General features: G+C 43.2%; 1 protein-coding gene across 2 annotated transcripts in view; it reads left to right on the forward strand.

Annotated features, from left to right (window-relative positions):
* LOC311136775 (inositol 1,4,5-trisphosphate-gated calcium channel ITPR2-like) overlaps window positions 1-27,435 on the forward strand; it is a 124,085-nt gene that overhangs the window by 60,586 nt on the left and 36,064 nt on the right. For both annotated transcript variants that reach the window (XM_084171046.1, XM_084171047.1), the window contains exons 38-48: window positions 1,084-1,180; window positions 2,667-2,854; window positions 3,507-3,699; window positions 9,028-9,290; window positions 10,357-10,557; window positions 20,158-20,268; window positions 20,910-21,005; window positions 21,092-21,211; window positions 22,273-22,398; window positions 23,370-23,562; window positions 23,677-23,802. In XM_084171046.1, the coding sequence (XP_084027172.1) occupies window positions 1,084-1,180; window positions 2,667-2,854; window positions 3,507-3,699; window positions 9,028-9,290; window positions 10,357-10,557; window positions 20,158-20,268; window positions 20,910-21,005; window positions 21,092-21,211; window positions 22,273-22,398; window positions 23,370-23,562; window positions 23,677-23,802 (1,714 nt within the window). The remainder of the gene's footprint in view (window positions 1-1,083; window positions 1,181-2,666; window positions 2,855-3,506; window positions 3,700-9,027; window positions 9,291-10,356; window positions 10,558-20,157; window positions 20,269-20,909; window positions 21,006-21,091; window positions 21,212-22,272; window positions 22,399-23,369; window positions 23,563-23,676; window positions 23,803-27,435) is intronic.

Here is a 27,435-nt window from a genome sequence, read left to right on the forward strand (position 1 = left end):
GTTCTGCTGCGTCTTCTTCTCTCGTCTCTCGGTATCTCTCTCTGTCTCTCTCGGTCTCTCTCTCGGTCTCTCTGCTCTCTCGGCTCTCTCTCTCTCGCTCTCTCTCTCTCTCTCTCTCTTCTCTCTCTCTCTCTCTCTGTCTCTCTCTCTCTGTCTCCTCTCTCTCTCTCGGTCTCCTCTCTCTCTCTCGGTCTCCTCTCTCTCTCTCGGTCTCCCCCTCTCTCTCTCTCGGTCTCCCACTCTCTCTCTCTCGGTCTCCTCTCTCTCTCTCGGTCTCCCACTCTCTCTCTCTCTCGGTCTCCCACTCTCTCTCTCGGTCTCCCACTCTCTCTCTCTCGGTCTCCCACTCTGTCTCTCTCTGTCTCTCTCTGTCTCTGTGGAAGGAGTCGCTTCTTCTCAGAATGTAATTTTAACAATTACATCAATCCATGTTGCTTATGTAACGATCTCCTTGTGACGTTGTCTTATTATATGACCCCATTAGCTGAGTATTGGCACCCTATAGCCACAGTGTACTGAATATGTGTAGGATGTACCACAGAGTTGTTAATGTGAAAAGGCCAACAACGGGTGACATCTCGTCTCACCAGATGTAAAAGCCATAGAAATACACTTACTAGAATGGCCAAGGCCCCTCGGACCACGACAATTGGACTGCACCCTCATGGAGACACTCAAAATGGTCTATATGGTTTTATAATTCTATATATTTTGCAAAAGATTCCATTTAATAAAAATAGAAAGACTATGAAATATATATGACTGTGTTCCAAATGGCACCCTATTTCCTTATGGGCCCTGGTAAACAGGTGTCATTTTGAGATGCAACCTTTGTGTCGTGACTGAAAAAGAATGCATGGAAAATGTGTTTTTCTTTGGTGTCTCCGAGTGTTGATGGGAAGTAAAAACAATGTTACCTGAGCGAACCCCGCTGTATGGAGAATTTAGTTTTTCTCTGTTACACACAGATAGTGAGAGAGAAAGTGTGTGTGTGTCTGCGTGCATGTGTTTCTGTCTGGCGTACAACAGACACGTTCAGAGTCGGATCTGGATTTAATCTTTTTCATTTCTCTCCTCCCGTAGGGAAACGTGTTAAGGAAGATTCTCCTCACTCGCTACTTTGGAAATCAAAGGCTTCACTCCAAATCAGAGTTTGGGAGCGGGAACAGCTCAGCTGGAGGTACTGAACACGCCCCCGAAAAACCTCAACTATACCTTAAGGGATACTTCGGGATTTTGGTAATGAGGCCCTTTTATCTACTACCCCAGAGTCAGATGAACTCGTGGATACAATTTTTATGTCTCTGCATGCAGTTTGAAAGAAGTTGTAACTAGTGCTAGCCCAATTGCTAACTAGTGTTACCCATAGACTATCAGTCATCTGCTAGCAGGCCTGTAGATACCCATAGATTTTGCTAACAGTAGTTAGCATTGGCTCAAGAAACTACCTCTAACTTCCTTCATACTGGACACAGAGACATAAAAATTCATCTGACTGGGGAAGTAGATAAACGGCATCGTTTCCAAAATCCCAAAGTTTCCCTTTAACAATACTCCCTGTTACTCAGAGGGAGTGAGCAGATAACATGCAGTATTGGCTAAAACCATCGGCTATTATTTATTCTTGATAGTTATTTACATTTTACATTTTAGTCATTTAGCAGACACTCTTATCCAGAGCGACTTACACTTAGTGAGTGCATACATTTTTTTTTTCATACTGGCCCCCCGTGGGAATCGAACCCACAACCATGGCATTGCAAGCGCCATGCTCTACCAACTGAGCTACACGGGGCTATATAAGAGGATATAAGACATACACATACAAACCCTCGGTTCCGAATCAGACCTGCGTTCAAATAATATTTGAATTCTTTCAATCACTTTTAGCGTTTGCTTTAGGTTCAGGGTTCCGGTCTGGAAGCACGTTTTCCACTGTAGTTTAGCTGAAGCCGAGCCCAAAAGGACAATTACCAAAGACGGCCCAATAGATAAGTCCTATACTGAATTTTTTTTGCAGTGTCATGTACACGTTTTAAAATGGGATTTAAGAAAAATAAAAGAACAATACAAATAACTAATAGTAGTTGAACCCAGGTGTCGTGACGTGACGTGACATATTAATATGGTGACTGTTATTTATCGAATCAACTAACTATGTTTAATTGTCACTCGATTAAATTAATAATGTAACAATTAACTAATTAGGAATTTGGGGCACCACGGAAGAAGTTGTTTAACGAGTTACAATCTCCCGAATTAAACATTTAGAAGATATATGTTATATATCGATAACAGAGATACAGTTATGTTGTTCCACCGTCTTTAATGACATCACAACATAGTAACCGACCATTTCCCACAATCTTTGTGGTAGAAATATTGTTTCATTATCCACTTTTGGATGTTGGAGTTTTGGCAGGAAGATTCTCTGTGTTAACAAAGGGGTCCTTTCTCCCAATACTTCATGGCAAGGAAGAGAAAGTCTATACGGTATTTACGACCGGTCATTAAACTGGCCCCCAGGAGAGGGGGTGTTCAAACTTTTGTCTAGCTGGCATCTTTGATCCTCAGCCCATGAGGGCAAGTCATGACACAGGTCTGTTCCAAATCATGTCCTGCCATTTCCCCAATCCAATCAGTCTGATCTATATGTCCATCTGCAGGTGGCTCTTTGGTGCAGGACTCTGACAAGCCGAGCAGCAGCATGGTAGATATCCAGTGTCTGCTAGACGGTGAGGGAGCCTCAGAGCTGGTCATAGACCTTATCGTCAGCACCAAGAACGACCGCATGTTCGAGGAGAGCATCCTGCTAGGCAACGCCCTGCTCCAGGGGGGAAACACTCAGATACAGGTGGGTGGGGAGGAGGTGAAGGTTGAAGGGCACACTCACTCACACACACACAGGTGGGTGGATGCACACTCACGGCAATCAGATGGTTAAGTTAAACGTGCACACACACCCAGACACACACTCCGATACCAGTGTTTATCTTCTATCTGAGGGGTTCCCAAACTTTTTCACTCAGGACCTGTTTCCAGCATTGAGGAACATCCCACCCCCTCCCCCGCACGCACGCACATGCGCCACGTCGATTTCTATGGGCACAAGCACAGTTCATGACACAAACTGTTCACACCCCTTTTGTTGGCTGAGAGAAAATGTTGCCGTTTTTTAAAGCTAATTTCCTGCAATTCTACACATTTTGCCATGTCTTATGTGTATTCATGTCATATTTGAGTGACTCAAACATTATAACAAAATCTACGGGTTAAAAAACCAAGCTAAAAAACTTTAGCTGACATGGGCTAGTTGATCTGGACATTTCTGACAAGCTTTCGAAGTTATGCAATGACTGATATGACAAGAGGAAAACTAATGATGCACTACCCAATTTTGCACTTTGTGCATTCTACTAGTACAACTTTCAAGAGTAATTTGAAAGCCCCATAGTTTGGGAACCACTGTTCTATCTAATGGTCGATTACACTTCTTCCCCCTTCAGAACTCATTCTACCACCAGCTGCACAAGCAGAAGAAGTCGGAGCACTTCTTCAAGGTGTTCTACGACCGCATGCGTCTGGCCCAGCAGGAGATCCGGGCCACTGTGTCCGTCAACATGTTCGAGGTCAGCACCTGCAGGAAGAGAGACGAGGACGTCGACGTCAGTCACAGTGGCATCCGGCTCAGGAGAACACGTATGTTTTAATTCTGTCTCCATAGAAATAGAATGACTGGAACTGACATTCTCTTTCAAGTCGTCGTTGTTGCATGATGGGTGGGACGGCGGCCATATTGAGTGTCCCCACAAGTGTACTTTCAAATTGCCCTGGTCTGGCCTAGTGTTGCACGGTATACCAAAACATCGGTACGTTTTCGATACTAGAACATGAAAAACAGTTTGGTAGTAGAATTTGTTACTTTCGGTACTTCTGTCAAATAAGATGCAGCGCACACTTATATAAAAGAAGAGGTTGCTTCTTCTATGCAAATGTTTTTCATCAGTATAATAAAATAAATCCCAAAATGTTTTTAATCTATAGCCCCATGAAATCAGCCAAAACAAGCTCAATAACTCAATGCATGCACACACTCCTATTGAATATGCATTCACCTGTATTGTGAATAGGGCTGGGCTACATCTTGATTTACCCAGTTAATCAATAGAGATTTACCATTCAAATAAATGATTAGCATTATGTTGTTATGTAGTTTGGTAAAAACAAAGTCAAATTGATTGTATAGTTGATTCATTAATGTATACATGGCTGTCTCTGAAATATTTACCTAAAATGTAATGATATTGATCTCAAAAGATTGTCTGGATCAATTGCCATTCGGTGACTTTGGCTAATACGGCTAGATTTTTATTGTCGTGGTATCATTTTGGTATCGAGTATCGTGATGGCGTCTAGCATTGTGATACTAAGCCTGGTGTCTATATCGAAGTCAAAATTCTGGTATCATGACAACACTACTCTGGCCATACTAATAATTTGATTTAAATGGTCCTCTCCTCCATACCCCATACTTGGTTCCATTAAGCATCTGTACTTATGTGTTCTGATGTATACCTGTGTGTCTGGAATGTTTTGTCTGTGTCTGCTTTTGGTGGAAAACTCTATTTCCCCTCTGGGGGTCAATAACATTTATTCGGTTCCAATACCTGTTCTCCATTTAGTTCCTCAGCTGCAGTCTTTCCCCTCCTTACTGGCCTTCCCCTTGTTTCATGGGAGAACAAGTCCAGACATGTTGTCTGTGAAGCAGCAGATATTGTAAAATGTCCACTGTCCAGCGCTCCACAGACTGAAGAATCAGAGGTGTGGAAGGTTGAGTGAATTAAATAGCAAGGGACCAGGGAGGAGTGTGGGAGGTGGAGAGGGAGCTAAGTTTCAAAGCTGCTGAGTCATAGGGTCATGCCCTGAACATGACCATAGAAGTCTCCATGGAGACGATGGGGCTTAGGCCACTGAGATCAGAAAAGGGCTCTCAATGCAGACATACAGATAATAGGCCTTGAGTGTGAATTTGAGTAGTATGTAATATTGTTTAATACTGTAATATACAGTAGGAGTAAAACTGTGTAGTATATGCATTGTTCTTCAAAGGTTTACAACTCCAGCCAGGACTACATAGTAATAGGAAGGGACTCATAAGGTCAAAGGTTGCTTCCATTTCTCTCTTTGCTGACATCAGACTCCAGGTGCCCAGTTGATCCCTCTTGGCAGGGTCATTTACCCATTTAATCAGCAGTGTGACTACAGTAAATGTAATATGTGTGATTTCCCCTGTAGTATCACTGACCCAGTAGTCTGGGGTGATTCTGTGGTTGTGTTGTTCCTGTTTCGCCCCCATGCCTGCGGTCACATGTCAGGGGCCATGTGAGGGGTCACATCAAATCAAACTTTATTTGTCACATGCGCCAAATAAGGTGTAGACCTTACCGTGAAATGCTTACTTACAAGCCCTTAACCAACAATGCAGTTCAAGAAAGAGTTAAGAAAATATTTACCAAATAAACTAAAGTAAAAATAAGTAACACAATAAAATAACAATAACGAGGATATATACAGGGGGTACCGGTACCGAGTCAATGTGCGGGGGTACAGGTTAGTCGAGGTAATTTGTACATGTAGGTAGGGGTAAAGTGACTATGCATAGATAATAGACAGCGGGTAACAGAAGTGTAATTTTTTTTTTGATATGTAAATAGTCTGGGTGGCCATTTTATTAATTGTTCATCAGTCTTGTGGCTTGGGGGTAGAAGCTGTTAAGGAGCCTATTGATCCTAGACTTGGCGCTCCTGTACCGCTTGCCGTGCGGTAGCAGAGACAACAGTCTATGACTTGGGTGACTGGAGTCTTTGACAGTTTTTTGGGCTTTCCTCTGACACGCCTAGTATATAGGTCCTGGATGGCAGGAAGCTTGGCCCCAGTGATGTACTGGGCCGTACGCACTACCCTCTGTAGTGCCTTGCGGTCAGATGCCGAGCAGTTGCCATACCAGGCGTGATGCAACCGGTCAGGATGCTCTCGATGGTGAAGCTGTAGAACTTTTTCAGGATCTGGGGACCCATGCCAAATCTTTTCAGTCTCCGGAGGGGGAAACGGTGTTGTCGTGCCCTCTTCACGACTGTCTTGGTGTGTTTGGACCATGATAGTTTGTTGGTGATATGGACACCAAGGAACTTGAAACTCTCAACCCGCTCCACTACAGCCCCGTCGATGTTAATGGGGGCCTGTTCGGCCCGCCTTTTCCTGTAGTCCACGATCAGCTCCTTTGTCTTGCTCACACTGCCAGGTCTCTGACCTCCCTATAGGCTGTCTCATCGTTGTCGGTGATCAGGCCTACCACTGTTGTGTCGTCAGCAAACTTAATGATGGTGTTGGAGTCGTGTTTGGCCACACAGTCGTGGGTGAATGGAGTACTGGAGTGGACTAAGCATGCACCCCTGAGGGGCCCCAGTGTTGAGGATCAGCGTGGCAAACGTGTTGTTGCCTACCCTTACCACCTGGGGGCGGCCCATCAGGAAGTCCAGGATCCAGTTGCAGAGGGAGGTGTTTAGTCCCATGGTACTTAGCTTACTGATGAGCTTTGTGAGCACTATGGTGTTGAATGCTGAGCTGTAGTCAATGAACAGCATTCTCACATATGTGTTCCTTTTGTCCATTTGGGAAAGGGCAGTGTGGACTGCGATTGAGATTGCGTCATCTGTGAATCTGTTGGGGCGATATGCGAATTAGAGTGGGTCTAGGGTATCCGGGATGATGCTGTTGATGTGCGCCATGACCAGCCTTTCAAAGCACTTCATGGCTACCGACGTGAGTGCTACGGGGCGGTAATCATTTAGGCAGGTTACCTTCGCTTCTTTGGGCACAGGGAATATGGTGGTCTGCTTGAAACATGTAGGTAGTACAGACTCGGGCAGGGAGAGGATGAAAATGTCAGTGAAGACACTTGCCAGTTGGTCCGCGCATGCTTTGAGTACACGTCGTGGTAATCCGTCTGGCCCCGCGGCTTTGTGAATGTTGACCTGTTTAAAGGTCTTGCTCACATCTGCTTCCGAGAGCGTTATCACACAGTCGTCCGGAACAGCTGGTGCTCTCATGCATGCTTCAGTGTTGCTTGCCTCGAAGCGAGCATAAAAGGCATTTAGCTCGTCTGGTAGGCTTGCGTCACTGGGCAGCTCGCGGCTGGGTTTCGCTTTGTAGTCCGTAATAGTTTTCAAGCCCTGCCACATCCGGCGAGCGTCAGAGCCGCTGTATTGACACTTTACCTGTTTGATGGTTCGTCTGAGGGCGTAGCGGGATTTCTTATAAGCGTCCGGATTAGTGTCCCGCTCCTTGAAAGCAGCAACTCTAGCCTCGATGCGGATGTTGCCTGTAATCCATGGCTTCTGGTTGGGATATGTACGTACGTTCACTGTGGGGACGATGTCGTCGATGCACTTATTGATGAAGCCGACGACTGAGGTGGTATACTCCTCAATGCCATTGGATGAATCCCGGAACATATTCCAGTCTCTGCTAGCAAAACAGCCCTGTAGCGTAGCATCCACGTCATCTGACCACTTCCATATTGAGCGAGTCACTGGTACTTCCTGCTTTTAGATTTTGCTTGTAAACAGGAATCAGGAGGATAGAATTATGGTGAGATTTGCCAAATGAAAGGCGAGGGAGAGCTTTGTATGCATTTCTGTGTGTGGAGTAAAGGTGGTCTTCTCATCTGGTTGCACGTGACATGCTGGTAGAAATGAGTGCATTAAAGTCCCCGGCCACAAGGAGCGCCGCTTCTGAATGTGCATTTTCTTGTTTGCTTATGGCCTTATACAGCTCGTTGAGTGCGGTCTTAGCGCCAGCATCGGTTTGTGGTGGTAAATAGACGGCTACGAATAATATACATGAGAACTCGCTTGGTAGATCGTGTGGTCTACAGCTTATCATAAGGTGAGCAATACCTCAAGACTTCTTTAACATTAGACATTGCGCACCAGCTGTTATTGACAAATAGACACACACCCCCGCCCCTCGTCTTACCAGACGTAGATTCTCTGTCCTGCTGATGCATGAAAAATCCCGCCAGCTCTATATTATCCATGTCGTCGTTCAGCCACGACTCAGTGAAACATAAGATATTACCGTTTTTAATATCCCGTTATTAGGATATTCTTGATCGTAGATCATCCATTTTGTTTTCCAATGATTGCACGTTGGCCAATAGAATGGATGGTAGTGGAAGTTTACTCACTCGCCTACGAATTCTCAGAAGGCAGCCCGACCCCGCCCCCTTTTTCTCCATCTTTTCTTCACGCAAATGTCGGGGATTTGGGCCTGTTCCCGAGAAAGCAGTATATCCTTCGCGTCGGACTCGTTAGAGGAAAAAATCTTTGTCCAGTGCGAGGTGAGTAATCGCTGTTCTGATGTCCAGAAGTTCTTTTCGGTCATAAGAGACGGTAGCAGCAACATTATCTACACAATAAGTTAAAAAAATAAGTTACAAACAATGCGAAAAACTAACAAAATAGCACAGTTGGTTAGGAGCATGTAAAACGACAGCCATCCACTCCAGCGCCATTAAATCCAAAACTAGTCTTTCAAAGGGCCATTCTACCCAGACGAGTTGTTTTGACCAAAAACCCCAACTACTCAGTTACGGTAATTTCAGAATTATTACAAAGAAGTGTTTGTTTCATAAGATTTCATATGAGTTTGCTATCAGTTTCACTGAGAGGGAAGCATTGAAAAACACTGATGACATTCGATTGGCTCACAGTGAGCTCCAGGGTTGGGGTCAATTTCATTTCAATATAACCATATCAGGTCAGGAAGTGTATTGCAATTCAAGTGATGACATAATCGAAAAAATTATGCAACATTTTCATATCATGAATTGTAATTCCACTTCAAAATCAACCTTTAACCCTGGTCCGCAGAAATCCTCGACATTTCTGGAAATCCTGTGAATGTCTAGGAATGTTTCCAGAATTTTGCAACCTTTCAGTGACCCACCCCCTCCTCCTCCTCTAGCAAAAGACTCTTCCCTGCACATGATAGACAACATGCGTGGCCAGTTGAAGGAGGCGTCCTCGGCCACCTCCAAGGCCTTTGTCTCCTTCCGGAAGGAGCGGGACACGGACCTGGAGGTGCTGGAGGGCCAGGCCGGTGAGGGGCCCGGGGGAGTGGCCGAGGAGAGGGAGGAGGAGACCCAGATGAGCCGGTCCATCACCATCATGAAGCCTATCCTGCGATACCTGCAGCTGCTCTGTGAGAACCACAACAGGGACCTGCAGGTATTGAATTGAATAAACCTTATTGATCCCCAGAGGGGATATTGGATTTGTCACCAGCATTGGCACTGTATGGAGAGATCATAGTTCCTCTGACCACAAGCTGAACTTCATGGTGTTTACCATGTTCACCTGATGAGTGAATCATAAGTGAATCATCTCAAAAGGGATTAGCAGGTAGTCCTACTGCATTTGAGGAAACAGATTCGATTCTGAGATGAGTTGAGCATTATAATTTTTCTTCTCATCCCCATTATGAGTCACAACCGCCACAGAGATCTTACGGCAGCCTATCATAGCACCACCTCTAGATAGGAATCCAGCGTTTATGCAACCATCTGGGTTTTATATCCAGTTTACAGGGTATTATTGTCAATACACACAGAGTATACACAATATTTGGAACACCTGCTCTTGCCATGACATATACTGACCAGGTGAATGCAGGTGAAAGCAATGATCCCTTATTGATGTCACTTGCTAAATCCACTTCAATCAGTGTAGATGAAGGGGAGGAGACCGGTTAAAGAAGGATTTTTAAGCCTCGTGACAATTGAGACATGGTTTGTGTATGTGTGCCATTCAGAGGGTGAATGGGCAAGACAAAATATTTAAGTGCCTTTGAACAGGGTATGGTAGTAGGTGCCAGGCGCACCGGTTTGTGTCAAGAACTGCAACACTGCTGCATTTTTCCACGCTCAACAGTTTCCCGACTGTATCAAGAATGGTCCACCACCCAAAGGACATCCAGCTAACTTGACACAACTGTGGGAAGCATTGGAGTCAACATGGGCCAGCATCCCTGTGGAACGCATTCTACACCATGTAGAGTCCATGCCCTGACGAATTGAGGCTGTTCTGATGGCAAAAGGGGGTGCAACTCAATATTAGGAAGGTGTTCTTAATGTTTTGTACACTCAGTGTATGTCTCAAGCTTTTATTCTGAAATGTTGACACACCCTGCTTTAAACCCAGATCAGATGTGCTCACACTCAGATAGGATATCATGCAAGTATCCTATGAATATGAACCACCTTTTTTCCCCCTCCTGGTTCCTCCCTGAATCCAGAACTTCCTGCGGAACCAGAACAACAAGACCAACTACAACCTGGTGTGTGAAACTCTGCAGTTCCTGGACATCATGTGTGGCAGCACCACTGGAGGCCTGGGCCTGCTGGGACTCTACATCAATGAGGGCAACGTGGACTTGGTCCGGCAGACCCTGGAGACCATCACAGAGTACTGCCAGGGACCCTGCCACGAGAACCAGGTAGGGGACCACCACTACCAACCAGGTCACCCCAAAACTGTGCCAGTATAGAGTAGGTCATTTGGAATCACACTCTTGTGATGAGGTGTCCCTGCCTGAAACTTGTAAACCCAAATTATACAATATAGTGTAACCCTCGTACCACAAGGATTTCCTCTTTGTCTAATGGTTAAGACGTTGAACAGGAGTCCTAGGGCCTCATTTATAAACGTTGTGTACGCACAAAATATGCCCCAAAACATGCGTGTGCAAGTTTTCACGCAAAAGTTTGCATTTATAAAAACTGAACTTGACTGGAGAGTGTGCTTATCGTCCCGCGAACTTTAGACTATGCATACGCACAGTTTCTAGTGGTTTAAGTATTGCATTGCATGAAAACAAAAGTACTGTAGCCTGAATATACAGCGCATTCGGTAAGTATTCAGACCCCTTCCCCTTTTCCACATTTAGTTACGTTACAGCCTTATTCTAAAATTGATTAAATTGTTTTTTTCCCCTCATCAATCTACACACAATACCCCATAATGACAAAGCAAAAACTGGTTTTTAGAATTGTTAGCAAATTTATTAAAATAAGAAATCAGAAATATCACATCTACATACAGTGGGGAAAAAAAGTATTTAGTCAGCCACCAACTGTGCAAGTTCTCCCACTTAAAAAGATGAGAGAGGCCTGTAATTTTCATCATAGGTACACGTCAACTATGACAGACAAAATGAGGAAAAAAAAATCCAGAAAATCACATTGTAGGATTTTTAATGAATTTATTTGCAAATTATGGTGGAAAATAAGTATTTGGTCACCTACAAAGAAGCAAGATTTCTGGCTCTCACAGACCTGTAACTTCTTCTTTAAGAGGCTCCTCTGTCCTCCACTCGTTACCTGTATTAATGGCACCTGTTTGAACTTGTTATCAGTATAAAATACACCTGTCCACAACCTCAAACAGTCATACTCCAAACTCCACTACGGCCAAGACCAAAGAGCTGTCAAAGGACACCAGAAACAAAATTGTAGACCTGCACCAGGCTGGGAAGACTGAATCTGCAATAGGTAAGCAGCTTGGTTTGAAGAAATCAACTGTGGGAGCAATTATTAGGAAATGGAAGACATACAAGGCCACTGATAATCTCCCTCGATCTGGGGCTCCACGCAAGATCTCACCCCGTGGGGTCAAAATGATCACAAGAACGGTGAGCAAAAATCCCAGAACCACACGGGGGGACCTAGTGAATGACCTGCAGAGAGCTGGGACCAAAGTAACAAAGCCTACCATCAGTAACACACTACGCCGCCAGGGACTCAAATCCTGCAGTGCCAGACGTGTCCCCCTGCTTAAGCCAGGCCCGTCTGAAGTTTGCTAGAGTGCATTTGGATGATCCAGAAGAGGATTGGGAGAATGTCATATGGTCAGATGAAACCAAAATAGAACTTTTTGGTAAAAACTCAACTCGTCGTGTTTGGAGGACAAAGAATGCTGAGTTGCATCCAAAGAACACCATACCTACTGTGAAGCATGGGGGTGGAAACATCATGCTTTGGGGCTGTTTTTCTGCAAAGGGACCAGGTCGACTGATCCGTGTAAAGGAAAGAATGAATGGGGCCATGTATCGTGAGATTTTGAGTGAAAACCTCCTTCCATCAGCAAGGGCATTGAAGATGAAACGTGGCTGGGTCTTTCAGCATGACAATGATCCCAAACACACCGCCGGGCAACGAAGGAGTGGCTTCGTAAGAAGCATTTCAAGGTCCTGGAGTGGCCTAGCCAGTCTCCAGATCTCAACCTCATAGAAAATCTTTGGAGGGAGCTGAAAGTCCGTGTTGCCCAGCGACAGCCCCAAAACATCACTGCTCTAGAGGAGATCTGCATGGAGGAATGGGCCAAAATACCAGCAACAGTGTGTGAAAACCTTGTGAAGACTTACAGAAAACGTTTGACCTGTGTCATTGCCAACAAAGGTATATAACAAAGTATTGAGAAACTTTTGTTATTGACCAAATACTTATTTCCCACCATAATTTGCAAATAAATTCATTAAAAATCCTACAATGTGATTTTCTGGAATTTCTTTTCTCAATTTGTCTGTTATAGTTGACGTGTACCTATGATGAAAAGTACAGGCCTCTCTCATCTTTTTAAGTGGAAGAACTTGCACAATTGGTGGCTGACTAAATACTTTTTTTCCCCACTGTAAGTATTCAGACCCTTTGCTATGACACTTGAAATTGAGCTCAGGTACATCCTGTTTCCATTGGTCATCCTTGAGATGTTTCTACAACTAAATTCAATTGATTCGACATGATTTGGAAAGGCACACACCTGTCTATATAAGGTCCCACAGTTGACAGTGCATGTCAGAGCAAAAACCAAGCCATGAGGTCGAAGGAATTGTCCGTAGAGCTCCGAGACAGGATTGTGTCGAGGTACAGATCTGGGGAAGGGTACCAAAACATTTCTGCAGCATTGAAGGTCCCCAAGAACACAGTGGCCTCCATCATTCTTAAATTGAAGAAGTTTGGAACCACCAAGACTCTTCCTAGAGCTGGCCACCCGGCCAAACTGAGCAATCGGGGGAGAAGGGCCTTGGTCAGGGAGGTGACCAAGAACCCGATGGTCACTCTGACAGAGCTCCAGAGTACCTTTGTGGAGATGGGAGAACCTTCCAGAAGGACAACCATCTCTGCAGCACTCCACCAATCAGGCCTTTATGGTAGAGTGGCCAGATGGAAGCCACTCCTCAGTAAAAGGCACATGACAGCCCGCTGATGAAACCAAGATTGAACTCTTTGGCCTGAATGCCAAGCGTCACGTCTGGAGGAAACCTTGCACCATCCCTACGGTGAAGCATGGTGGTGGCAGCATCATGCTGTGGGTATGTTTTTCAGCGGCAGGGACTGGGAGACTAGGCAGGATCAAGGGAAAGCTGAACGGAGCAAAGTACAGAGAGATCCTTGATGAAAACCTGCTCCAGACCGCTCAGGACCTCAGACTGGGGTGAAGGTTCACCTTCCATCAGGACAATGACCCTAAGCACACAGCCAAGACAACACAGGAGTGGCTTCGGGACAAGTCTCTGAATGTCCTTGAGTGGCCCAGCCAGAGCCCAGACTTGAACCCGATCGAACATCTCTGGAGAGACCTGAAAATAGCTGTGTAGCAACGCTCCCCATCCAACCTGACAGAGCTTGAGAGGATCTGCAGAGAAGAATGGGAGAAACTCCCCAAATACAGGTTTGCCAAGCTTGTAGCGTCATACCGAAGAAGACTCGAGGCTGTAACCGCTGCCACAGGTAGCTAAATATAATAACAAGATGCAATCATTTGCCATTAGTGAGAAGAGCGAAAATCTATTTATTTTATCTTTGCATTCTAAAATAATTAGAAATAGGCATACGTTTCCAATTATTTATTTCATTTCCATTGCAGAAGAAATTCCTCTCCTTTTCTTTCTACTCTCGAAATAGCCTATAGACATACAACAAGTTAGGTTACCATTCGTCCCATCTCTCATTTAATTGGTCCCACTTCACAGTAGTAAATTGATAAGCCATTTAAAGTATTTTGCTATATTCGATCCAAAGCGCATTTTAATGCTAGAAGAGATGGTTCACCTTTTCCATTGACGTTTGTAGGCTACTACATTTGAATACTGTAACGTCAGATTTCTCCAGTAAACAATATTTCATTTATAAACATAATACATACAGTGGGGGAAAAAAAGTATTTAGTCAGCCACCAATTGTGCAAGTTCTCCCACTTAAAAAGATGAGAGAGGCCTGTAATTTTCATCATAGGTACACGTCAACTATGACAGACAAAATGAGAATTTTTTTTCCAGAAAATCACATTGTAGGATTTTATATGAATTTATTTGCAAATTATGGTGGAAAATAAGTATTTGGTCAAAAACAAAAGTTTCTCAATACTTTGTTATACACCCTTTGTTGGCAATGACACAGGTCAAACGTTTTCTGTAAGTCTTCACAAGGTTTTCACACACTGTTGCTGGTATTTTGGCCCATTCCTCCATGCAGATCTCCTCTAGAGCAGTGATGTTTTGGGGCTGTCGCTGGGCAACATGGACTTTCAACTCCCTCCAAAGATTTTCTATGGGGTTGAGATCTGGAGACTGGCTAGGCCACTCCAGGACCTTGAAATGCTTCTTACGAAGCCACTCCTTCGTTGCCCGGGCGGTGTGTTTGGGATCATTGTCATGCTGAAAGACCCAGCCACGTTTCATCTTCAATGCCCTTGCTGATGGAAGGAGGTTTTCACTGAAAATCTCACGATACATGGCCCCATTCATTCTTTCCTTTACACGGATCAGTCGTCCTGGTCCCTTTGCAGAAAAACAGCCCCAAAGCATGATGTTTCCACCCCCATGCTTCACAGTAGGTATGGTGTTCTTTGGATGCAACTCAGCATTCTTTGTCCTCCAAACACGACGAGTTCAGTTTTTACCAAAAAGTTCTATTTTGGTTTCATCTGACCATATGACATTCTCCCAATCCTCTTCTGGATCATCCAAATGCACTCTAGCAAACTTCAGACGGGCCTGGACATGTACTGGCTTAAGCAGGGGGACACGTCTGGCACTGCAGGATTTGAGTCCCTGGCGGCGTAGTGTGTTACTGATGGTAGGCTTTGTTACTTTGGTCCCAGCTCTCTGCAGGTCATTCACTAGGTCCCCCCGTGTGGTTCTGGGATTTTTGCTCACCGTTCTTGTGATCATTTTGACCCCACGGGGTGAGATCAGTGGTCTTGTACGTCTTCCATTTCCTAATAATTGCTCCCACAGTTGATTTCTTCAAACCAAGCTGCTTACCTATTGCAGATTCAGTCTTCCCAGCCTGGTGCAGCTCTTCAATTTTGTTTCTGGTGTCCTTTGACAGCTCTTTGGTCTTGGCCATAGTGGAGTTTGGAGTGTGACTGTTTGAGGTTGTGGACAGGTGTATTTTATACTGATAACAAGTTCAAACAGGTGCCATTAATACAGGTAACGAGTGGAGGACAGAGGAGCCTCTTAAAGAAGAAGTTACAGGTCTGTGAGAGCCAGAAATCTTGCTTGTTTGTAGGTGTCCAAATACTCATTTCCACCATAATTTGCAAATAAATTCATTAAAAATCCTACAATGTGATTTTCTGGATTTTTTTCTTCTCAATTTGTCTGTCATAGTTGACGTGTACCTATGATGAAAATTACAGGCCTCTCTCATCTTTTTAAGTGGGAGAACTTGCACAATTGGTGGCTGACTAAATACTTTTTTTCCCCCACTGTATATACTGTATCATTGCAGAATAAATTCATCACCTTTTCTGGCCATGATGAGTTCATATTCTCGAAGTAGCCATACAACATATTACCATGTGCATCCCTCATTTAATTGGGTCTATTAGATAGGCTAAATTAAATTTCCAGCAATTTTCCCCTGACAGGGAGCGAGGTTTATAACATACAGTAGAATTTAACAGGTGAACAGAGAGTTTATATTTTGCGTTGAAGTGTGTAGGCCAGGGTTTCTCAAACTTGGTCCTGGGGCCCATCCTGGGTGCACATTTTGTTTTTTGCCCTAGCACTACACAGCTTACTCAAATAACCAACTCATCATCAAGCTTTTATTATTTGAATCAGCTGTGTAGTGGTAGGGCAAAAACTAAAATGTGTACCTAGGGTGGGGGGGGGGGGGGGCAGGACAGAGTTTGGGAAACCCTGGTGTAGGCTACCACTGTAAGTAGGCCTACTGTAGTTTTCATTTTCTTCTTAGTAGACAACGTTTCAGAGTTCGTGGGCATTGCAGCATATTTAGAAAATGGAAAAAGTTAAAGCATTATTGCATTCAAACGATCTGTTTACAGGTCCACAACAATTTGCAATTATTTTTATCAGAAACGGTCACATACAGCAAATGTTACCGCAAAATAAATCATTCTGCTAACACCTCCAAAGATATTTTCTCAAGTGCGCCATGCAATGCGATTTCCTTTAGATACTGTCTTGGTCAATACTTCCAAGGTATACAGCAAGTAAGGGCATTATTGTCACCATAAAAGGTGAATGATGGGTGTTATAATGCTCGTTCACAATCGCACAGTTTTACAACAGGTCTGATTTATGCGTATGGCGTGCGCCATGTTTATAAATCTCAATGGCACACCCAGATATTTAGTGTTACATTTACACAACGGTTATAAATTAGGCCCTTGGAGTCACCAACCGTTTACACCAGAAAATGTAGGTTGCTGTGTTCACTTTACCATGGAAGATGATGAATAGTGTTGCTATTTTGGAGTTGGATTAATACCATGCAAGATCATAACTGTATGCTACACCAGTGTTTCCCAAAGGTTTAAATTTGGTCAGGAGGCCTGTCCAACACGTGAGCATGACATCGATGTGACAACCATGGACAGTAACAGCCATGCATGTTTGAATAAGATACACATACAGCTCCCACTCACATTAATCATACATCAGCACTTTCACAGTTGGCAACAGCACAGGAAAAATCCCTGATGTATGTCACATTGATGGTAGTGCGTTGATTTTGTGGTTCAAGTGTAGCCATGTAAACCATTTAAATGAATGTACAGCAAATGTGGGGGTGTTCAGTAACATGTGAATCATGCTGTTCATGTCAATTTATGAAGGGGTTGGGAAGTTACACTATTAGCCTACGATCCTGCCAAACAGACAACAGTATTGTCTAATTGAGTCTAAAACATCTTAAAGGGATAGTTCACTTTTTGGAAGTTGTAGCTCAGGGATTCTTGAAAGATGGGACAATCTCTACTTTTTTCTCACAAACATATTTCTTAATATTAACAACATTTGAAATGTATATTTTGATAGATCAAAGTATCAGCTGTCACACCATGTCAAAAGCAACAATGTCCTAATAAATAAATCATATAATGCAACTAACTGGATTTATGATAACTTCGTCAGGCTCCATAAAAGGCATTTCATTTGTTCATTTATTGCCTAACAAGTATTTAAAGGCCTTGATTGTTTAATTCTAACATTAGAAAATTAAAATATACTGAACAAAGATATAAACACATGTAAGGTGTTGGTCCGATGTTTCATGAGCTGAAATAAAAGATACCAGTCATTTACCATACGCACAAAAAGCTTAGTTATCTCAAATGTTGTGCACCAATTTGTTTATATCCCTGTTAGTGAGCATTTCTCCTTTGCCTAGATAATCCATCCACCTGACAGGTGTGGCATATGAAGAAGCTGATTAAACAACATGATCGTTACACAGGTGCGCCTTGTGCTGGGGACAATAAAAGGCCACGTTATCACACAACCCAATGCCACAGATGTCTCAAGTTTTGAGGGAGTGTGCAATTGGCATGCTGACTGCAGGAATGTCCACCAGTGTTGTTGCCAGAGAATTGAATGTTCATTTCTCTACCATAAGCCGCCTCCATCGTCGTTTTAGATAATTTGGCAGTACGTCCAACGTGTAACCACGCCAGCCCAGGATCTCCACATCCGGCTTCTTCACCTGCGGGATCATCTAAGGAGGGGGGTGCTGCTGAGGAGTATTTATGTCTGTAATAAAGCCCTTTTGTGGGGAAAAACTAATTCTGATTGGCTGGGCCTGGCTCCCCAATCATGTGAAATCCATAGATAAGGGCTTGAATTAATGAATCTATTTCAATTAACTGATTTCCTTCTATGATCTGTAACTCAGTAAAATCTTTAAAATTGTTGCATGTTGCGTTTATATTTTTGTTCAGCATATGTTATATAAATCTCCAAACTTATTTTTGTTTTGTGTTATAGCGCTATATAATGCTCCAGGGCTAATTTCGTTAGCATTTTTGCATGTTTTTTTTAATTCAGAACTTAAAACAACATTTCTAAAGCAAACATTATCCCTTAGATCTAGCACAGCAAATACTTCAATAGTTTAAGCATATGTTGCAGAACAGTGATTGAACGTTTTTTTTGGGGGGGAAATATATCTTAAGGGGGTTAGCCATCAGTGATGGAGTTGAGAAGCCACTCACGGAGTTGACAACAAATACTCAAAACAGACATATTTTTGCCTCGAATACAAACATTTGTAAAATGGAGAAAATTATTCATTTAAAAATCCCCAGTAAAATCAATCATTCTATCAGATCTTCCAGCACTCTGATGGAATTCACGTTAGACAAAAATCTGATGTTGATGTTTAACGGCGTTGACAAAAATGTCATTTTTCTTCATTCAAGTGGTGTATATAAAGTAGCAATCTTGTCTTTCCTCAGTTGCTTTATGACTGTAAAACCTAATTTAAAATACCGTAATTTTCGGACTATAAGCCGCGCCTTTTTTCCCATTTTTCGACCCTGCGGCTTATATAACGGTGCGGCTAATCTATGGATTTTTACAGCTAACGGCCACTAGAAGACCTCCTAAATCTATGGATTTTACAGGTTACAGTCCACCAACTTTAACTCTATGGGCTCTATGACCGGTCCGCGCCCCCCACCTTTAAGCGGCGGGCTCCAGCAGGACAAGCTGGAGGCCGGAAAAGAGTGAGACAGGTAGCGCGCAAAAGTAAAAGTGGAACCGAGAGTGGTACGAGAGACAGAACGAGAGACAGAACGAGAGACAGAACGAGAGCAAGACAGACAGACATTACGAGAGCGAGACAGTTTCTCTTTCCCGACAATCCCCTCTGTGCACGAACCCTTACATATGGTAATTAAACATTAAAACACCTGCGGCTTATAGTCCAGTGCGGCTTATATATGTACACAACATTCAATATCATTCAATTTAGCTGCTGCGGCTTATACTCCGGTGCGCCTTATAGCGTGGAAAATACGGTAAACATATTTGTCCCAAAATTCACAGCCTATCTTAATCTACCCGGTTGATGGAGTTGACCGTTTATGATTGTGACCCATGGTGATTTTAATATTGTTTGTTTAAATCTATCAAAAGTAGAAAACTTTACAGACCATGAGTAGTCTTGTTGCACTTCATGTAATCAGGACATGAAGAAGGGGTCCTTATGATATAGTTGACCCTGCTTATTCCTGATTTAATTTAGGATTTTAGACAAACCTGACGGAGTTGACAATCTCCAGACATTTATTTTTAGGAATCACAGTTTTGAGAGGAATATTCTTTAAAGTCAGAGAGGAATATTGCAATAAACTCCATAAGATCCTTTTTCAGTTAATATTAATTATTGTCTGATTTTAGAATTTTAAACCGTTATTTGGAGAGTTTGAAATTGGGATCATTTGCTTCGGACAAGGCCATTTCCGGTCATAGAGCCGACATGGAAGCTCATAATATTGAAAATATTTAGAACATTCTAAAAACAAATCTTTCCCCTTATAAAATTGCCCTAAATTTAACATTTTAGCTCAAATAATGCCACAATTTTTTTTTTTATCCCCTGCCGGACAAGGATTGTCCCGACTTTCAAGAATCTCTAAGCTTATTGTCAACTTACTGTACCTAGGGTTTTGTCATTTGAACTATCTCTTTAAATCAATGTTGGTTTCACTATTATACCTCCAATGGAAAGTTGTTCTCATTTTCAAGTTTGCTTTTCACTCACTAACTAACCTATTGCTGTCCCAGTCCTGTATAGCCAAGCACGAGTCTAACGGCATTGACATCATCATAGCTCTAATAGTCAACCCCGTCAACCCTTTAGGGAAGCATCGACTGGACCTGGTGCTGGAACTCAAGGTTAGCATGCCTCTATACGAGACCCCTTTGTGTGTTCAGTGGAAGTCAATGGCTTGATAAGCAGCAGATAAATAGTTCATTTATACCTACATGAATATTGTATAGGTATCCTATCCAGCCCTATATACAGTAAATGGACCGTTCATACTTCACATACAAAGTTATCACTATCAATGGCAGTCATTTGAGAGTCCATTTCTTGTTAAAAGTCCCATTTGTCCTTGTGTGGTTATGGCCTTACAATGTGATATCCGCTGAGATGTTAGTGAGGGAGGAATGCACTGTTTCTTTCCTCCTTTCTTTAAAAAATAAATGTATTTCCTCCCTCACTAACATCTCAGCGGATATCACATTGTAAGGCCATAACCACACAAGGACAAATGGGACTTTTAACAAGAAATGGACTCTCAAATGACTGCCATTGATAGTGATAACTTTGTATGTGAAGTATGAACGGTCCATTTACTGTATATAGGGCTGGATAGGATACCTATACAATATTCATGTAGGTGTAATGGACTATCCATCAGTTCATTCATTCCTTTAGTACTGATTTTGAAGTCTGTTTCCTCCCAGTAACATAGATGATTGTGTAGTGGGTTAGGATGTGATGGTAATGTGACATGGTCTCTGTGTGATAGAACAACGCCTCCAAGCTGCTGCTGGCCATCATGGAGAGTCGCCATGACAGTGAGAACGCAGAGAAGATCCTTTACAAGATGAGGCCCATGGAGCTGGTGAGTGGCTCTACACACACACACAAGCACACACATCAAGCACACAAAGACAAGCACACACACCGTACTGACAATGTGTGTTCCAGGTGAATGTGATGAAGGAGGCATATGCCCAGGGGCTGGAAAGTGAGGCTGAGGAGAACGCTTTAGCAGACCAGATCAAACCTAAAGACGTGGGACACAACATCTACATCCTGGCCCACCAGGTAACACCATGACGTGTGTGTGTGTGTGTTTCTTTTAACATACATAATTGAGTGTGTGGGAGAGATTTTGTGAACCATGTATATTCATGCTTTAAAAAGGGCCCAATGAGTACATCAATGTCACAGAAAAGACGGTAATTCACTTATGTGTCACACTCTTACTGCCCCGCCAGGTAAGTCTAATGATTCTTGTCTGTAGGTGTGGTTATATAGTCTAGTCTTATGTAATTTCAGTACGTGATCATGGATGTGACTTTCAGTGGAATAGATGGTTCAGTTCCTGTGTTGAGTCATAGTGAAAACACACACACAGACGTGTGTCTGTCTCTGTAGAAAGGACAGACTAGGTCAAGCGTGTTTTCACTTCTGTCTTTTACTCACAATAGAGCCGAGTGTCAGACAGACAGGGTATTTCTGCCCCACCATGGTTTCATCATGACCACGAGGTCTCTGGGGGCTGGCTGTTTCTACTTCCAAAATAATACATACACACATGAGCGCATATAGAAGTTCACACACACACTCCACCCCATTGTATAACCCCACATATACAAATGAACATACCATAGATACCACACTCCTGCCTCAAGTGTTCATATACACACACATAACACACACAACCCAAGCATTTCTTTCTACCTGTTTATCAGTACAAGCCACCACACTTCTGAACGTCTGCTGTGTCTGACATAGTCAGCTGAGAATCACCCCCATCACAGCTGACAACTGTATAATTTGTCTCGCTCACTGATGTCTATATCACCACAGAATGAGCAATAGGCAGGCAGCCAAATCCATCATTGGATAGAGTGGATAAGTAGTACAGTGTCAATAACAGAGACTTGGTGGCACAGCTCAATATTAGGAAGGTGTTCCTAATGTTTGGTATACTCTGTATACATATTACTTTGCTAGACATTTGTTACGAAGTTACAAACAAATCAGATGATCAAATGGATGGGGTAACTCACCCCTTCCACCTTTTGTGACCACTGACAGAGCTGTAATACATAGTGAAAGTACTGTGTGTTGACTGATTGGCTGTACTATGTGTGTTCCAGCTGGCCAGACACAGTAAGTTCCTGCAACAGAGCTTGAGGCCGCCAGCGACGGGGCTACTGCTGAACCATGACCCAGAGGGAGAAGACGCCCTCGGTTACTATGCTAACCACACCGCTCAGATAGAGGTAGGCCTCATCCAGACAGTGGTCATCGCATCACATTGTCCCAACCCAGCAGGGAAAACTGGTTGAAATGACATCATAATGACAACCGGTTTTGCCCACTGGAAAGCTACAGGCCTGTTTTGCCCTTACATTTATTTATTTTTTGTTGATGCTATAACAGGCTATTAGATAATATATACCCCTGAAGGTACAGCTATGCTGTACCTGGTCTAAGGGTATCATATTTAGCTGATTCTTTGGTGGCTTAATCAGCAATGAATCCAAAGGGGTTTATTATGCAATGGTAACAAGCATTCATTGAGATAATGCCAGCAGATAACTAGTGGTCTGTCTTTGAGTGATTGTGGTCTGAAAGTTTGCTGTTTGTCCGATTGATGCTAGAACATGCTATTAGATTTACCTCTGAAAGTAGGGTTGGGTGGTATCCAGATTTTCATACCTTCATACTGTTCCTTACCATACCGGGGCATACAGTACAACCAGCAGTAATTTTGTTTTGTTTTTATGCACAAAACAAATGTAGGCAGCAGGGATCAGTATGAAAATGTATGCACTCACTATAACTGTAAGTCGCTCTGGATAAGAGCGTCTGCTAAATTACTAAAATGTTAAATCTTGATCCAGGAGGAGATTGATTGTCTCTACTGAAACCAAGAAGCTTGATCTTCAAACGAGTCACATAGCTAGCAAGTAAGCAAACTAAATGCATACAGTAGCTAGAGCCTTGAGCTGGAGATAATTTATTTGGCACATCTTAGATAGTTAACTTAGTTATAAACAGTGGTGTATCACGCAAACACCCCAAAACAAAACAACTAAAAGAAAGTGTTTTGTTTGTTTTTGTTGACGGTATTGAAATCATACCATCAGTAAATACCTTGGTATACGGTATACCACCCAAGCCTACCTGAAAGTACAGCTACTTTTGTTCTTAGTCTTAGAGGTATCATCATATCATGTTCTTTCTTCAGATTGTGCGTCACGACCGCACAATGGAGCAAATAGTGTTCCCGGTGCCCAACATCTGTGAGTACCTGACAGAGGAGTCCAAAACACGCGTGTTCACCACCACCGAGAGGGACGACCAAGGCAGCAAGGTCAATGACTTCTTCACGCAGTTCGACGACCTCTACAACGAGATGCGCTGGCAGAAGAAGATACGCAGTAAGAGACCAGGTTTTACACTGACAAAAGATTCTGGAATCTCTTTCTAAGGTGACATTTCCAGGGTTATTGTGATATATGGCTATTAACCAGATGTCCCCTGTGTCTGTTCAGATAACCTGGCTCTGTTCTGGTTCTCTCGGCACATCTCTCTGTGGGGAAGCATCTCTTTCTACCTGGCCGTACTGGTCAATGTGGCCGTGGCTCTCTTTTACCCCTTCGGTGACGACGAAGATGAAGGTGAGATTTCCTACTGGCCTACAGCAGGGTCTTATTTAACTAGGCAAGTCAGTTAAGAACTAATTCTTATTTATAATGACGGCCTACTCCGGCCAAACCCGGACGACGTTGGGCAAATTGTGCGCCGCCCTATGGGACTCCCAATCACGGCCGGATTGTGATACAGCCTCTAGCACTGAGATGCAGTGCCTTAGACCGCTGCGCCACTCGGGAGCCCTTATTCATTAGGGCACACAGTTGCCAGTGTTTCTCAAATTAACTTTTAACTTTTAAGAAGGCACACCTGTTAATTGAAATGCATTCCAGGTGACTACCTCATGAAGCTGGTTGAAAGAATGCCAAGAGTGTGCAAAGCTGTCATCAAGGCAAAGGGTGGCTGTTTGAAAAATCTCAAATATATTTTTTGATTTGTTTAACACTTCTTTGGTTACTACATGATTCCATATGTGTTATTTCATAGTGTTGATGTCTTCACTATTATTCTACAATGTAGAAAATAGTACAAATAAAGAAAAACCATGGAATGAGTAGGTGTGTCCAAACTTTTGACTGGTACTGTATACATACATACATACATACATACATACATACATACATACATACATACATACATGCATAACAGAAAATATAAACGCAACATGCAACAATTTCAACGATTTTACTTAGTTACAGTTCATATAAGGAAATCCGTCAATTGAAATAAATTCATTAGGCCCTGATCTATGGATTTCACATGATTGGGCAGGGGCGCAGCAATGGGTGTGCCTGGGAGCCAGTCAGAATACGTTTTTCCCCACAAAACTGCTTTATTACAGACAGAAATACTCCTCAGTTTCATCAGCTGTTCGGGTGACTGGTCTCGGATGATCCCCCAGGTGAAGAAGCCGGATGTGGAGGTTCAGGGCTGGCGTGATTACACATGGTCTGCGGTTGTGAGGCCGGTTGGACGTACTGCCAAATTCTATAAAACTACTTTGGAGGCGACTTATGTTAGATAAATTACATTTAGTTCTCTGGCAACAGCTCTGGTGGACATTCCTGCAGTCAGCATGCAAATTGCACGCTCCCTCAAAACTTGAGACAACCGTGGCATTGTGTTGTGTGACAAAATAAGCTTTTTGTGCGTATGGAAGATTTCTGGGATCTTTTATTTCATGAAACATGGGACCAACACTTTACATGTTGCGTTTATATTTTTGTTCTGTGTGTGTATGTACAGTGAGGGGAAAAAAGTATTTGATCCCCTGCTGATTTTGTACGTTTGCCCACTGACAAAGAAATTATCAGTCTATAATTGTAATGGTAGGTTTATTTGAACAGTGAGAGACAGAATAACAACAAAAACATCCAGAAAAACGCATTTCAAAAATGTTATAAATGTATTTGCATTTTAATGAGGGAAATAAGTATTTGACCCCCTCTCAATCAGAAAGATTTCTGGCTCCCAGGTGTCTTTTATACAGGTAACTAGCTAAGATTAGGAGCACACTCTTAAAGGGAGTGCTCCTAATCTCAGTTTGTTACCTGTATAAAAGACACCTGTCCACAGAAGCAATCAATCAATCAGATTCCAAACTCTCCACCATGGCCAAGACCAAAGAGCTCTCCAAGGATGTCAAGGACAAGATTGTAGACCTACACAAGGCTGGAATGGGCTACAAGACCATCGCCAAGCAGCTTGGTGAGAAGGTGACAACAGTTGGTGCGATTATTCGCAAATGGAAGAAACACAAAATAACTGTCAATCTCCCTCGGCCTGGGGCCGAGTTGCAATGATCATGAGAACGGTGAGGAATCAGCCCAGAACTACACGGGAGGATCTTGTCAATGATCTCAAGGCAGCTGGGACCATAGTCACCAAGAAAACAATTGGTAACACACTACGCCGTGAAGGACTGAAATCCTGCAGCGCCCGCATGGTCCCCCTGCTCAAGAAAGCACATATACAGGGCTGTCTGAAGTTTGCCAATGAACATCTGAATGATTCAGAGGAGAACTGGGTGAAAGTGTTGTGGTCAGATGAGACCAAAATGGAGCTCTTTGGCATCAACTCAACTCGCCGTGTTTGGAGGAGGAGGAATGCTGCCTATGACCCCAAGAACACCATCCCCACGTCAAACATGGAGGTGGAAACATTATGCTTTGGGGGTGTTTTTCTGCTAAGGGGACAGGACAACTTCACCGCATCAAAGGGACGATGGACGGGGCCATGTACCGTCAAATCTTGGGTGAGAACCTCCTTCCCTCAGCCAGGACATTGAAAATGGGTCGTGGATGGGTATTCCAGCATGACAATGACCCAAAACACACGGCCAAGGCAACAAAGGAGTGGCTCAAGAAGAAGCACATTAAGGTCCTGGAGTGGCCTAGCCAGTCTCCAGACCTTGATCCCATAGAAAATCTGTGGAGGGAGCTGAAGGTTCGAGTTGCCAAACGTCAGCCTCGAAACCTTAATGACTTGGAGAAGATCTGCAAAGAGGAGTGGGACAAAATCCCTCCTGAGATGTGTGCAAACCTGGTGGCCAACTACAAGAAACGTCTGACCTCTGTGATTGCCAACAAGGGTTTTGCCACCAAGTACTAAGTCATGTTTTGCAGAGGGGTCAAATACTTATTTCCCTCATTAAAATGCAAATCAATTTATAACATTTTTGAAATGCGTTTTTCTGGATTTTGTTGTTGTTATTCTGTCTCTCACTGTTCAAATAAACCTACCATTAAAATTATCGACTGATAATTTCTTTGTCAGTGGGCAAATGTACAAAATCAGCCAGGGATCAAATACTTTTTTCCCTCACTGTACATACATACATACGCACATACATACAGTTGAAGTCGGAAGTTTACATACACCTTAGCCAAATACATCTAAACTCAGTTTTTCACAATTCCTGACATTTAATCCTAGTAAAAATTCCCTGTCTTAGGTCAGTTAGGATCACCACTTTATTTTAAGAATGTGAAATGTCAGAATAATAGTAGAGAGAATTATTTATTTCAGCTTTTATTTCTTTCATCACATTCCCAGTGGGTCAGAAGTTTACATACACTCAATTAGTATTTGGTAGCGTTGCCTTTAAATTGTTTAACTTGGGTCAAATGTTTCCGGTAGCCTTCCACAAGCTTCCCACAATAAGTTGGGTGAATTTTGGCCCATTCCTCCTGACAGAGCTTGTGTAACTGAGTCAGGTTTGTAGGCCTCCTTGCTCGCACACACCTTTTCAGTTCTGCCCACATGTTTTCTATAGGATTGAGGTCAGAGCTTTGTGATGGCCACTCCAATACCTTGACTTTGTTGTCCTTAAGCCATTTTGCCACAACTTTGGAAGTATGCTTTGGGTCATTGTCCATTTGGAAGACCCATTTGCAACCAAGCTTTAACTTCCTGACTGATATCTTGAGATGTTGCTTCAATATAGCCACATAATTTTCCTTCCTCATGATGCCATCTATTTTGTGAAGTGCACCAGTCCCTCCTGGAGCAAAGCACCCCCACAGCATGATGATGCCACCCCCGTGCTTCACGGTTGGGTGGCAGGTAGCTTAGTGGTTAAGAGCGTTGTGCCAGTAACCGAAAGGTCGCTGGTTCTAATCCCCGAGCCGACTTGGTGAAAAATCTGTCGATGTGCCCTT

Source organism: Coregonus lavaretus (assembly GCF_964263955.1).
Source record: "Coregonus lavaretus genome assembly, chromosome: 11".
NCBI lineage: Eukaryota > Metazoa > Chordata > Actinopteri > Salmoniformes > Salmonidae > Coregonus > Coregonus lavaretus.